At 38.6% G+C, this 15,462-nt stretch overlaps 1 protein-coding gene across 1 annotated transcript; it reads left to right on the top strand.

The window, feature by feature from the left end:
- Positions 1-320: 320 nt before the first annotated feature.
- On the top strand, positions 321-9,834 carry LOC117538814 (CD81 antigen-like). Its single transcript, XM_034204719.1, has 8 exons — positions 321-642; positions 2,234-2,348; positions 7,163-7,260; positions 7,344-7,418; positions 7,522-7,635; positions 7,732-7,830; positions 8,656-8,739; positions 9,208-9,834. Exons 1-8 carry the CDS (start codon positions 577-579, stop codon positions 9,271-9,273), a joined length of 717 nt encoding a protein of 238 aa, XP_034060610.1. The 5' UTR covers positions 321-576; the 3' UTR covers positions 9,274-9,834.
- Positions 9,835-15,462: the final 5,628 nt, after the last annotated feature.

The raw sequence follows: 15,462 nt of genomic DNA, 5'->3' as shown, positions 1-15,462 counted from the left end.
AACTACAAGTACCTCAAAATGATGCTTTACTTGAGTAAATGTACTTTGTTTCTATCCACCACTCCATAACCATAAGGGGACAACATTTGAATGTTTTTTGTAACATGAGTCATTACATCAGATTTTTCTTATGAAATAAAATCCTGTGCCAAGATGTCTTATTTCTATACATATTTGATGTCGATTTTGTCTTTTAAAACTGGTTTAATAATTAAAATGGACTGTGGATTTCACTTCCTTCCTTTCTTTCTGTCCACTCATTTCCCCCATGAGAGTCAAGAGAGGTTTTGTCCTATTCTCATCATAACCCATTTGTAAAGTTGCAGAGGAACAAAGTAGGGCTCTCAGTGTTGTTCCCTCTGCCTTCTTCTCCTCCTGTCCTCTTCTCTCGGTGGGCAGTTCCCGGTCTCGGTTTTCAATCTTCATTATAAAGGAGGAGTTAGCAACACAGAGGCGCTTATACCCAGCCGGCCTGAATAAAGTCTGGCAGAGAGAGAGACTGTGTGATCCGGGACAGTAGACTGACCTCACAGTGTGTTTGATTTGCAAAAGGACGAGTTGGTAAAAACTGGCAACATGGTTGTGGCGGGCTGCACAAAATGCATCAAATACATGTTATTTTTCTTTAACTTTATTTTCTGGGTGAGTTGAACATATTTTACTTTGGATTTGCTATTATACTTTGTTCTTTTATTGTCTGAGTTGCTTTCTTTTACCTTGTTCTGTTCTCCCTGTTAAGGCTAATAGTCTGTTAAGCTCAGAGTTCAAGGTTAATAAATGATACATTCTGGAGAGTTTCCTTCCCTGCTGTACTAATTATGCTGATGTGACATTCAGCATCAGAGAGGCACAGCACAAACCTTGTCCAGGCTGGAGTGGTAACGCTCTTCATCAACACTTATTTTCTGCATGACCGAGCGGCAGGGCAGGATGGCTGAGAGCAGCACTTCACATTGGTTGGGCTTCAGTCTGTCACTGCTGGGATAAAACTGTTCTTTTCATCACATTAACTCTTAGATCAATCGTTTCAGTTAATTAACTTGTGTCCATATTATTGAAACACTCCAAATACTGATTTCTGAAGTTGTTTCCGATGAAACACTGAACTAAACTTCCTTCAATATTGGACCGTTTCTTGTTTTTTAACTAAGTCTTGTTCTCCTCAGATTAAACATGTGAAGAGGGAGATTGAACAGGACTAAAAGGGCTTCTGGGGGAGGGGGGCGGCTGTTTTTCCTCTTGTCATTTCCTTTGTTCCTACCTGGTCACCAGACTTATTTAGTGCCTTTGAAGCTTTTAAAGAGCTCAGGAAACGCCTCCTGCATTGGTGTATTTTTTATTTGTTGTTTTGACCATCCAGACTGATCTGAGATTTGTTTTCTAAAAGGTTATTTCACCAACAAGGGACTTGTCACAGTTGTTCCTAATGCATGTTTGTATTTTACACTTCGTTACATCATATCAGACTTCCTGCAGATGTTAACTTCACCCTCTACCCACTGAATGGATCACTTGTTTGTGAATTTCCATTTGAGTTTGCCCGTACAGAACAGTCGTCTTTTTTTAGACAAGTCACCATATCCTGGACATGCCGCACTTGATGGAGTGTTTCCTCTGTTGGTTTTGCCGCTGTGCCTGTCATTGTGAAAACCATGAGCCCTCTCTTCCTTGTTTTGCTATTTTTCATGTCTGAGGATTGAGTTTCCTGTTTCTTTGAGAACAATGGAGTGCAGAATAAATGTGCAGATGTGTCTTGATATAAACATAGAAGAAATCGACAGCATGTGAACAATATATGGCCCTGATCCTTCAGTAGTTATGCTCCATCAGCTTTTACAAGATAACAGTTTATCAGGATGTTTCTGCCTTAATGGATGTGAAGTAGAGGAGAGATCAAGAGGGATAAAGTTGAACAACACAGTTCTTGAGTTGGTTTGAACAATGTGGTGCTGACGTGGTCTGTGCTGTAGGTCAGCCAGGTTTCAGGATGTCCTCTCATTACTAGAGGACAGTTCACTGCTGAACAGAGAAACTTTAGCAGAAAGGTTTGAATACTCATTTGATCTTAGGAGAGTCAGGCCTTGTACGTTCTCTCTTGATGGGTCTTCTTTTCAAGTCTGAAAAATGGATAACTACAGGTTGGTTTTAATATTCATGCTAACGTCTCTCTTGAATATCAAAGTGAAGAAACATGAAAGAAAATCAATTAAAACCTTCTCTCTCTTTGGGACAGCTGGCCGGAGGTGTGATCTTAGCAGTGGCCCTGTGGCTCCGCCATGACAGTCAGACCAGCAACCTCCTCATCCTACAGTTTGAAGGCCAACAGGCTCCGGGCACCTTCTACATCAGTGAGTATTCAACACCCCGAGAAACGCATCACAAACACAAGAAGAAGTTTTTCTTTTCACCCTCACATCAACATTCAACCGTCCATTACTTTATTCCTTTTTAATGTTGGGAAAGCTGTTCATATTTACCACTTCAATTGTAAATGTTCACTGAGTGGAGTACCAGGTTAGAGAAACAAACAGGGTGCAAAGAAATAAACAATGTATTTTAAAATATAACAGTCAACAGTACATTAACATAATGCCATACATGTAAACTCCTCCTAACATTACTGGATTCAAGTCCTTACTTCAGGGCTACTATATGCAGCCTCCTGTGACTTGCCTGGTCACCTTCCTACTTCTTTCCTATTTCCTCAGAAGCGTGTGTCCTCTGTGAGACACTAGATATGCTTCCTTGCAAGGTCCTTGGTCATTATGTCCTTGTTCCTTGTCGTCAGGAAGCTCACTGTTACCAGAGTGATGCAATTTACCTAATTGACAGAAAATACCTGTCTTTCACGCTCAGCTGGATCCAGTCCAGAAATAGTAACAGTGGTGTGACGTCTGAGAGAAGACTAGGAAACAGGACCTGCGTCGATCCGCAGCGTGACTTAAGAGTCAAGACTAAATCACCTCAGTGTTTTTACTCAGCTGTCCCTCCGATCACTGCATACTGTAGGTGATGTTCTCTAACTCAGATAAAAAAACATGTTTATGACTTCAGCTTCAAACTCCTTTCTTGAGAGAGGGCCAGATGTCTCAGACAGATGTTGAGACGTGGGCTCTGGTGCATAAACAAAGCCTTTATGTGCCTACTGTCGCTCGCACTTTAAACTATCTGAACCTGAGGAATTCTAAGAAGTTTTGTATTTCTTTATAAACTAATTCAGGGATTTGTGCCTCAGATTTTGGCTCACATCATGTACTAAAGTCATAAATCATCATCATGTTTCCTTTGCTGCCAGACTCTGGCCCTAAAACCTGCAATACACGTTGTGATTTGAACATATCAAAGGTCCCTCATCTCGGTGTGTTGTGGTGGTGAACTCTAGTGAGCCCATTAATTTACATTTGGGCTCCTGCTGCACTCCCATACTTACCCCTCAGTAAGTATACAGAGCGAATGCGAGCCCGTGCTTTTTATAGAGGAATAGCACACTCGTGATTTTAAAGGCAGGGCGGCAAGAGAGGCCCACCCAGGCAAGATCAAGGGACTGTTTCTTTTTTTTTGTAACCCTCCCTTGAACATACGCCCTTGAATAATTAAAATAACCTTGTACATCTGCACATTACCCTTCAAATTAGAGTTTGGAGTGGATGTTTTTAGCACACTGGCACACCAAAGTGGTATTTATGTAAGGCTGAAAATACACATACTCCCACCTCTTAACCAGCGGCTGAAATCGGTGGCAGTTGTCAGGAGTCTGGTGGGGTTAGGGCTCCAGCCTCTCAAACTCTAGGAGCTGCAGAAAGGCTGACAGATGTTGTTACACATGCTCTTTCAGTACCTTACACTGTATGTATAATGCAGAGCCTCGACCTGAAGGACTTTTCTGCAATATTTCATAGCCCAAAGTGCTAAACTAGAAGGATGCATGCACCAACTGTGAGGAAACAGTTTGACAGAAAAATGTTGTGTGTCTTTGTACACAAAAGCAAAACATTACTCTGAAGTCTCACAGATACTGGAACAAGCTTAATCCAAACATGACATCTCGAACATCTCCCACATGGAAATGGCAATAAAGACGTTTGGGGTTTTAAAGTTATATGTTGCCTCGTTAGCTTAATGTATCAGTAAAAAAGCTTTATATTACAATTCAAACAGCTGTACACTGGGTCTTTTTGAGCTCTGATTCTCTCTCATTTCTTCTGAAAATAAAACTTGTTTCCCTTTCTTTTCATCAACTGACACTTCAACTGATTCCTACTCTTTAACTTGAAGTACTTTACCTCGTATCTAAAGAAAATGTTCATATTTATGAAAATGTGCTTATTCGCTTTACTGACAAGACATTTACGAGTAGTATTCCACTCTCATGTTTGTACTTTAAACCTTAAAAGTAAAACAACGTTGACACAAAGAAGATGTTCTTGTATGATAAATGTGTCACCATTTGTCATAGTTTCTGAGTAATATGTCGGTAGCTGGTTGGACATTTTGTCACTACTTGCCGTCATTAAAATAAATTAAATCAGCTTAAAGTAAATGTTTGGTTGTTGTTCTGACTTGTTCCCATTCAGTAGTTAACTTTTCCACAAACCACATGAATGCAGCAACAACACCCATATCTTGCAATGTTTAGAAAATCAGAAATAATTCAAGTATCTGTCATGTGTTTTGGATTCGCTCCAAAATGTAATTGGTGCTTGCTTAGCCCATCCCACCAAGTTTCATGAAATCTGGCCTGTACTTTTTTTTCTGTCATCCGGCCTAAAACATAATGTGCTTGGCAGAGATAACAACGTTTGTCTATTCCTTTAAGCGATAGAAGCGTTACTGCTACAAAGCAACTATTTACAGTACACATTCTTCAATGATGTCTGAGTTGTCAATGGGTTAAACTTTAAAGACACAGTAAGGTGGGCTACAGACATACTGTAGCTTTAACTAAGAGTATATTCGCTGCAGGAAGTCAACTATGTCAACAGGAAATGCATATATGGAGCCTTTTTTTATATATTTAATCATTATAAATGTAATGATTGTGTTCATCTTGGTTCATTGGTGTCATTCTCTGACAGTGTGAACAAGACTCCTGGCCCTTTGTTTAAGATACTGGATGAGAAAAGTCCGAGCGGTGCTTTTAGATGGTCCTAACCTCCCCCTCTTCCCCCTCGAGATTACACTGGGAAACAAGAAATAAATGAACTTCCCCAGTGGAATAAGATTGCCCGTCTCCCTGAAAGTCCCTATGGCCTTCAAACCTCAAAGGGTGTTGTCATAGTAATGGCAGGCAGTGGAAATAATGCCTGCTTTGCCGCATTGCTGGGTAACTGGCCCTGGTAGCCGTTTCTCACTACAACAAAACCTGAGAGAGAAAGAGAGGAGGGGGATAAAGCAGGAGGGGTGTTGATTAGAGACATACAGAGTTAGAAAGAGTGTAGATGTAGGATGGGATGTGTGCGGTACAGCAGGAGTCAGGATCTCTTCCCGGGCCTGTCTGTCGCTCTCTGTCAGGATACTTTAGAGCCTGCGTGTGTTTCGTTCACCTGTGAGTAAGTATAGAAACCCAGAAACAGACCCCTCCCCGCACCGTCTTCCTAAAAGTATCTACATCCTTTACTTGAGTCATAGCAACGGTAGTTATTTGGGGGAATGAAACTGCTGCAACATAAATGTATATTCATAGTTTTCTTCAATCCTGCTTTTTTATGTGAAATATTGATTATCTAAATGATATCAAGTGATGAGAGGAAATAAGAGATAACAGGCCCCGACTAGCTTTCATGTAAGAGGCCAACATTGTTAGAACCAATCTAATCTTTAACAATGTATTTTGTAATTCAATTTTGTTGTGCTTATGTTGATTTTATTTTTTTCAAAACCAAACCCCTGTGCATTATCAAAAGGAAATGTAAGACCTGTTTTAATCATGTGTGTTTTATTGTAGAGAGATATTAGTTTATAAGCTTTAATCATTGTTTTTTTATTATTATTTTTGTAAAAGGCTCAATTTTTGTAAATAATGTGTTTATTTAATTGATCTTCCTACTTTTATTTTATTGATTTTTACACTTTTGTATTTCTGTGTGAACAATAACGGCCTTTACTTGAAATTGAAAATTAACTAGTGAAGTAAGAAATACCTAACTCGAAAATGTCCACATCTCAAATTTGTACATGAATCTGAACACATTTGGTTATCTGTCACCGCTGGCTGTAGGGATTTTACATTTAATGAGTTTTACTGTTCAAGGTGTGAGGTTGCTGCCTCATTAGATTATTCAAAGCAAACTGTAACCGCTCTGAAACTTCATCACCTTCAGGTAATTTATTCATGCAGGTTAGGCTATTGATTGTATTAATTCCTTTTGGAGCGGAACCAGCCAACCTCTAACCTCACTGCACCAAAAGAAAAAGATCACAGGAGTTAGTCATTTGGTCTCTTAATATATGCAACAGTCTGCAGTCTTTACAGCAGTTGACAACACATTTCACATGTTTCCCACCCGCAGAAAATTAGATATAAATAGCCACTAATGAATTCCTTCATGTCACCAAGTGCGTACGTGTTCTCTAAATTAAACACATACTCCCAGAACAACAGATATTTCATTCCACCTTGACTCCGTCCCCTGAACGTTTTCCTTTAAGTGTAAACATAATCCAGACCTCTGCTGTAACTGGAGCTTGTCATGGAAACTGTATTTTTGTCATCACTATGTATAACAGCCAAAACATCGCTCAACCTCCGAGTGTGAATCTCTTTATTTCAGTTTAATCACACCATGATGAGCGTGTATACGTGGGTGGGTGACTGTATATTCACGTGGGTCCCCCTGTTTCCTGGGGAAGAATAATGCTTGAGGGCAGAGGTCACAGCAGAGGGGGTTGTGGGTAAGGCATTTCGTGGCCTGACAGCTGAGCAGAGTCAGCTCTTAATCAGTATCCTGGGGTCGTTTTGCTTCAGGATGTTAATGATGTCATGTCATCCTACCGCATCCTACAGGGAAGGCAAGGAAAACATGCAGGAAGTTCATTACCAAACAAAACTTGGATCAATGATCAGCACACTGCTCTGACACTGCTGCCCCCTAGTGGTGCTGAGGACACATTGCCGCCATGATGAGATACATTTATTTACATGATTATGTTTCTGTGTTTCCAGGTGTGTACATACTGATAGCTGTGGGGGCTGTGATGATGCTTGTGGGCTTCCTCGGTTGTTACGGTGCCATTCAGGAATCTCAGTGCCTGTTGGGGACTGTGAGTATTTCTCTTTTATCCAGCAGGAAGTTGTTGTTTTTGTTTAAATAAATAATCTTTTCCCCTTTATTTTCTTTCTTTAGTTCTTCTTCTTTTTGATTATCCTCTTCGCTTGTGAAGTGGCTGCAGCGATGTGGGGTTTCATGAACAAGGACACGGTAAGCAACACAAACTCGACTGAATCTTTGATGTTTCCATTGATTTTCCACCTCTGCGCTCCAGTGAACCTGCTCTGTTTGGTTTCCTGTCTCTGAAACTCAGATCTCCAAGGAACTGATCAATTTCTACGACTCTGCATACATCAAAGCTGTGGATGTCTCCGGCTCTCCCAGCAAAGACTCTGCCATCAAGGTGCTGGAGGTTTTCCACTCTACGGTACGTCACTCAACATCACTTTACGGATATGTTGTAACATGTATAAGTGAAATTATTATTTTGATCATGCTATATGTTCCTTTGTCTCCCCTTCAGCTCGACTGCTGCGGTAAAGGAGACGACACCGCTCTGTTCAAACAAGTCGTCGGCACCTTGTGTCCCAGAAAGACTCAGGAAGATTTTCTGAAATCTCAGGTATACACAAAACATTTTCACAATACCTGGTACAGAAATGGTTTTCATTGGTGAATGTCTACCCTCCCGGAAATAAATGTCACGTTTATTTATTAGCAACTTTAGAAAGAGATACATTTATGGTTTTGTGAAATAGCAAGGAGCTGGTTGGTTGAAAAAGGGAAAATATGTTGATTACCTTGTTAAAGCTTTAATGTAGTAGTAGTAGTAGTAGTAGTAGTAGTAGTAGTAGTAGTAGTAGTAATTATATTGTCAACAATGTTTATATGATGCTGAAAGTTGGAACAGATACAGACATTATTATTAAGCAGTTACACGTATTGACATGAATGTTTAAAAAGACAACTGTTCACAACTACTTTATTTGCTTTATGTAAATAATCTTACAGTAATATAAAAGATAACATCACATTGCCTGTGGTGTTTTCCTGCCTATGTATTCTTGGTAAATGTAACCCCGTATTGAGTTGGAGCTATATTCAACCTATAGCAGCAAAGCAAGACTTTTATCCTTTTCCAATCCTGGCTTCTATTTATGTTTCTAATAGATAACATATGACATCATTAATTATTCAGAGTCATGCGGTCACAAGCTGCTGAAATTCAGCCCATTGTGTTGACAGCACTCAGCTCTCCATTACATGGTCTCCCGTACAGTGTGTGTACAGTGTGTGTACAGTGTGTGTACAGTGTGTGTACAGTGTGTGTACAGTGTGTGTACAGTGTGTGTACAGTGTGTGTACAGTGTGTGTATAGTGTGAGGGGTAAACACTTGTCATTTATCAGAGTGTCACGCTCAACTTTTATATTTCTGTCTCCTCCCAGAGCTGTCACTATAAGCTGATCGAGCTGTTCTCAGAGAAGCTCTACCTGATCGGTCTGGCTGCCTTGGTGGTTGCTGTTATCATGGTGAGTGGACATGTGACGGATATTTCACACAGCTGCAGTGTGAAAGGCTCAGATCATGGCCAACGTCCCTGAAACATTACTGTTTTGATCAGCTCTGATCAGGGCGTAGTTTATTATTTAAACTAATCAATCGTTTGATCCAAATATCTGCTGTTTTGATATTCGTTAAAGTAATATTAAAAGCAGAAATTGATATTTTCATCCTCAAATATGGATATTTTCATACTTTTTGTTTTATATCATATTAAATTGAATATCTTTGGGTTTTTGACTGATAAGACATTTATAGACTGTGTAAACTTGAATGGACCTTTTTCAATATTTTCTGACATTTTATAGATTATATGATGAATAAATGAATCCAGAAAATAATTGGCATATTCATCATTAATGAAAATAATCATCTATTGAAGCCCTCAATGTGATTAAACCTAGTGAATTAAGTCATTCTGTCCTTTTCCCATGTAGATCTTCGAGATGATCTTCACCATGGTGCTGTGCTGCGGCATCCGGAACAGCCCGGGGGTTTATTAGAAGTCCAGCCAACAGGCAACATCAGCCTTTAATGGGATTCTTTATTATTTGTTCGATGCATCACCTCCTCCTCCTTATGAATATGACACGACAAGATGGATACCTCTCTTTTTTTATTCTAGATTAGAAAATACAACTTGTTTTTAATATTTCTTATCCATCGAAACTCACCTTTTCTACTTAATAATGTAGCTTCTCTAAGTCAGATGTTCTTAATTTATCACACAACGATTCATATGAATCTTTTATATGTACGGTATGTTGTGAAATATTTCTATGAGGTCATAATGCTGTTTTTTACGGATGTATAAATTGTATATATACTTGTCGTATGTTAATAACACTAAGGAGGGTGCATGTATTCCCTGATTGATTGTTTGTTAAACAGTGTTAGAATATAATTTAAGCTCATGTACCGTCTTACTCTAATGATTTTCAGGAAGTTAACCTGTGAGTTTTTTAGTTGACTGTCTCTTCCTTGTGTCTAGTGAACCATCTTCATACTTGTGAAACATCCATCCTTAAATAAACAGTCTTCTTACTCAACCTGTTTTTTAAAAATGCTACTAAATTATGTCATTTTTATTTTCCTTGCTGAACTACACACATTGGTTTTTCACAGGGTTTCATTTTGCTTGTGACTCCAAAAGATGAAGCAAATTCTTTATTCACATCTGCAAAATGATACATAATCAGAGAGGAAATCGAACTTCAAACCGGAGAGACGTGATGTAAGAATTACATATTTATTGTTTACACGTCATATGAATGAAATTATTGCCATGATAATACAACAGGAGAATGTAATGGTGTTTGGCGATTAGGCCCCGGTTTGCAGGATAATCATTCAGGAGGGAAAGCACCGCTCCGATGAAATCCCCGGGGTCTAGACACTGGTGGTGGTGATGAGTAGGTGAGACCGGTCTGAAGGAGGAAGGTTTAGCTTTGTCCTGAAGGAGACAGGAGGCGAGAGGGGTGGAGGCGGGTTGCGTGTGATCATCTGCAATGACAACTACTGACAGGGAGGAAGAGCAGGCATTTAAGGCATTTAGCATGTGCAGCGATTGGCTGCTGAGGGGTGACGCCCTCGTATTTAATGAGGGGGGAAGGGAGCCATAGAGTGACGTGTGAGTGACTCGAGTTAGGTCTTCCTTATTGAACTTGCGCTAAAGCTTTCATTTCTCAGATTATCTAATTCTAATCATTTTAAAGGCATTAGGGGTACAACTATGAAAAGAGGGAGCAAGGAAAAGAGAAAAAGAACGAAAAAACGTATGTTGTGTATCCACATGACTTGAGTTTGTTCAAGTTTTTTCTTATTTCCTTCAATCGTCTTCTTACCACTGAACTAATTCACTACACAGATGTTAATAAGAACAAAATATACACTATTTGAACATTTTCATTGATTGATTGATTGATTGAAAAGTTTATTAACAGCTTGTATATTGGGTACAGTACAGTACAGCTCAAAACATACAATTGTTAAGGGGATGCAGACCAGAGAAAGACTTTCGTCTTGTTTACATCAGGGTCCCCCATTTCCAATTCATCATGTCATTTAAGACATATTTGACATACAGATGGCTTATTTACAATTTACATACAGGTGGTTTTTTACATACAGATTGCTTATTTACAATTTTCATTTTAGATTTCGTTCTAATACATCCTAACCGGACATTTAAGACATACCAAGTCTACAGATATACAGTTAGTAACAGAGTCTAAAATGCAAGTATATACATAGATGGGGGGGGAAGCTGTCCATTGTACGACAGGTTGAGATTTGTACCATTACCGGGGCCAGTTTTGCAATGCTCTCCCCCGAAGGTGCTCTTTAAGAGAGGTTTTGAAGGTAAGTATAGTTTTACTTTCCTTTACAGTTGTGGGAAGAGCGTTCCACCTTGATGTGGCATAATTGCGAAACGTGTATTCCCCCTTTTTTGTGCCAAATCTGGGTTTCACATGATTTGTGGAGCTCCCTCTGGTGTTATGATCATGGTATTCCTTGACCTTTGGGAAGAATTTTGACATGTACATGGGTACCATAGAGGTGTAGTGGATCTTGTAGACCAGGCCCATTGCAAGTAGCTGTACTCTGTCGTCTACTCTAAGCCATCCTAGGTTGTCAAAGTGGGCAGAGGTGAGGTGGGTTCTAGATGAAAGGTCAAGCAGTAGTCTGACCAGTTTATTTTGCGATGTTTGAAGTTTTATTTTTAGCGCCTTGGAGGTGCTATGGTACCATGACGTGCAAGCATAGTCATAGTACCCTTGAATGAGTGCTCCTGCCAGAGTTTTCAGGGTGTTTTTGTTTACCAGAGAGGAGATCCGGTATAGGAATCTAGTTCTTTGATTGACTTTTTTTATTACATTGGATGCCATTTTGTCACAGGAGAGGTTTGCCTCAAGAATAGATCCTAGGTATGTAATTTCCTTCTTACTTGTGACAATAATGTCACCCACTGCAACTGAGAAGTCATCGGATTTGCTGAGATTATGTTTCGAACCGAAGAGAATGGACTCTGTTTTACCCAGGTGTAATGATAATTTATTATCATAGTAATACAAATCTTAAAATAATTTATTATCATAGTAATACAAATCTTAAAATCAGTGTTTCTACACTGTGATATTGTCTTAAATAAACTGATCTCAGTGTTTTCACATAGAACTGATAGTTCACTGATTTAAAGGGGCATTTTCATTTTCATTGCAGAAGATAGGGACAACCCGAAAGAGCATAATAGGGCCCTTTAAACCTTCACAAAGGCCTTGAGTATTTTGCCGTGTGTCACCACAGGGGGGCAGTGAGTGTCATATCAACGCCCTTCTTGCTCAATCAGCACAACATTTCTCCCAGCAGCACATTTGAATAAACACTCAACAGACTTGTATTTCTGGTCTTGTGGCATCGGACACACCCGGCAGCACACTCAGTGTTTGTTTTGCTCACAGGTTCACTTTCTCATCAGAGGTCACACAGCTCTCAGGTGCTGAAGATATTACCCAGAATTAAAGTACATTAACACACAATACACAAAAGCTGAACTCTCGTTTCCTCGTTATCTTCCAGGCTAGACTTAATACCGGTGTATGAAGAAGGATTGAGAACATTTCTTCAGTAAAAGAAGCAAAATGACAGTTTAAAAATAATGTGTTACAAATAAAAGTCCTTAAATCCAAATGTTACCTGGATTTATTATTGTGTTGGTTTTGCACACAATTTAATAATACACAAACAAAACAGATAACAAATTAAAAAAAGTGCAGGAAGAGGAAAAATCACAATTTTATGTAAAACACAAGATCAATATGCAAACAATTGCTTCAATTCAATACAAACTAGCATCAAGTAATCCCCATGCATAATGATAATAATAATATGTTGTTAATAATAATAATAATTATTATTATTTTATTGACATTTTATTGTACATATTAATTTAATGTTGGAGCTACAAAAAGCATACTGTGACAGCTCCATGTAGGGTAACATACTTTTGGCAAACAAGAGAAATACATATGTGTTTGTGTATTGCCTGAACAACATATAAAAACACAAAATAGTTCCTTTTTTAATATAATATTGACACTTCATGGTCAGTCATCGAGTTGAGCCCTGTGCACATTGTCTCATAATCCTTCTATATCTGCTGCCATATTTGCAGATATGTCTTCTTTAAACCTCTGTGAGAGTCTCCTATGTATTGGGTGAAGATTTCTAAACGCTACTTGACACGTTGTTCTTTTTAGGTTTTTCTAATTTTTGAGTATCCACATGGTTTCGAAGATTACCAAGTAAATCAGTCAGACAGACAGTTGGATCCTGACGCATGCGACAGTTAGAATCAGGGTGTCACTCTCTCTCTCCGATGAAATCACTTTCTTTGACGCACACACGCGAGTCACAAATGATATGTTGCAACATCCTAAAAAAATCAGCACTGATGTTGAATCAGACACCATCAATTTTGTGCATCCCTCCTCTGTACACACCCTGCGGTGACATGCTCTCCGTTGACTCATCTCTTTGTCTTGTGCACGCTCTACATTTACCTGGGATGGAGAGGAGGATAGTACATTTCAGGGCGGTGACTTTGAGTATTACTTTTAATACTTTCTATTAATCCCACCATATCAGATCTTTCGGTGAGACAAGAAGGAACACTTCACCAGAGAGGAGAGCATCTTCAATCAACACAATGGTTATGGTAAGTCAAAATCTGTGATTTTTTAAAAAAGTGTACCAAATTAATTAAATCTAAAGTACTAAGTATCAACTACAAACTAAGAACATTTGTCACCATCTCAAACTCAATGAGACATTAGGCGTCTGCGTGTGAAGCTGTGAGTTCTCCTTTTTCCGCTGACTGATTGTTTCCATCAACAAACATTATACATGAGGGTGAAGTCAGACTCTGGAAAGAGTATGAAGAAATTAGTCAAAACAAGAAAGGTGATGATTTTTTTGGGTAAATGAGGATTATAATTGAAATGATAGGCATAGTAAGGAATCTTCTATACATCTCCTTCTTCATCCAATCCAGTGTAAACAACTTTGATCTGCTTTGGGGAAATGAAATCCTCTTCTACCCTCGAGGGAAAGGTTCAGAGAGGTTGCAGTTTAACATTTTCTCCTTAGCTGCACCTAAACAAAGAAAGGCAGTCATGAAGAAGGGCAACAAGAGCATTGATGTGTATTATGAATTCAATTACAGATGTTTTAACTGGTCCAACAGCAGAGGTGTAAAGTAACTAAGTACATTTACTCAAGTACTGTACTTAAGTACACTTTTAAGGTACTTGTACTTTACTTGAGTATTTCAATGTTTGGCTACTTTGTTCTTCTACTCCACTACAAATCACAGGTCAATCGTTTACTTTTACTCCAATACATTTATCTTAAAGCTTTAGTTACTTTGCAGGTTTGGATTTATGATGTGAAATATAATCAACTCTTAAATAAGACTTTAGTTACACCTGGAGGAAATTCACAATCTACCCTGCCGTATACAAAGTCGTTAAAACTAGCTACACCTTTACCAGCTTTGATAAACACTTTATTGATCAATAATTATAATCAAAACATATAATATATATTATTCTGAAATGGGCCATTCTGCATAATGAGTACTTTTACTTGAGTTACTTAAGTTTAATTTGATGCTAATGCTTTTGTACTTTTACTTGAGCAACATTTTGAATGCAGGACTTTTACTCGTAACTGAGTATTCCTACACTCTGGTATTTATTTTTTACTAATTTTTTACTCATTGTTCCCCGGCTCAGAACCAAACACGCCGAAGCTGCTTTTAGTTTTTATGCTCCCCACAAATGGAACAAACTTCCAGAAAACCTGAGGTCTTCACTAACGCTGAGTTCTTTTAAGTCGAGGCTAAAAACACTACTTTTTAGAGCTGCTTACCCAGAAGCCTTTTAACTTGTTTTAGCACTTACCGTATCTACAATGTCGTTTTTAAACTATTTTGTATCTCATTAATGCATTGTTTTTATGAATCTGTTATTCCATTATGTTTATTTATTGTGTTCCTCTCTGTTGTCTTACTATTATCTGTTAATGAACATGTAAAGCACTTTGAATTGCCTCTGCGTCTGAAATGTGCTATATAAATAAACGTACCTTACCTTACCTTCTACTTTTACTTAAGTACAAGATCTGAGTACTTCTCCCATCTCTGTCCAACAGTGACTTTTTCATATAGTCTGTATCTTGATAGGTGCTTGACTGCAGACATTCGGCATGTATCATGTTTTACTCCCACGCTTCATGTTGCTTTCATAACGGCTGTGATGACTCATATAAAACAAACCAGATAAAACTAGGTGTGGCTCCACCTTAATAATCGAGTGAGACTGCACCACACCTGGTAACAGTCCTCCATTCACACTCAACGTCATTTGCAAGATTGAACTCAATCTCAGGCCAGTTTGTGAAAACGTCACAGATAAATCTATCTAATTACTGAGAGCCGAAAGCTTTTCAACTCTGAACACTGAGGCATAGGGTACAAATGTCGGAACTTAACTTTTGCAGTTTAAAAAAAACCTGAGGAATATCTTTAATTCCCAAAATATACCAATAAATGAAACAATGTTTGAAAAACTAAAAAGTCGTTGGAAGGAAAAGTAGCCTGCTCATATATATTTTACGTTAGTCAAAGCAGC

Source organism: Gymnodraco acuticeps, unplaced genomic scaffold (assembly GCF_902827175.1).
Source record: "Gymnodraco acuticeps unplaced genomic scaffold, fGymAcu1.1, whole genome shotgun sequence".
In the NCBI taxonomy this organism is placed as follows: Eukaryota; Metazoa; Chordata; class Actinopteri; order Perciformes; family Bathydraconidae; genus Gymnodraco; species Gymnodraco acuticeps.
Note: the sequence above shows the minus strand (reverse complement) of the source record. Positions and strands in the feature narration are given on the sequence as shown.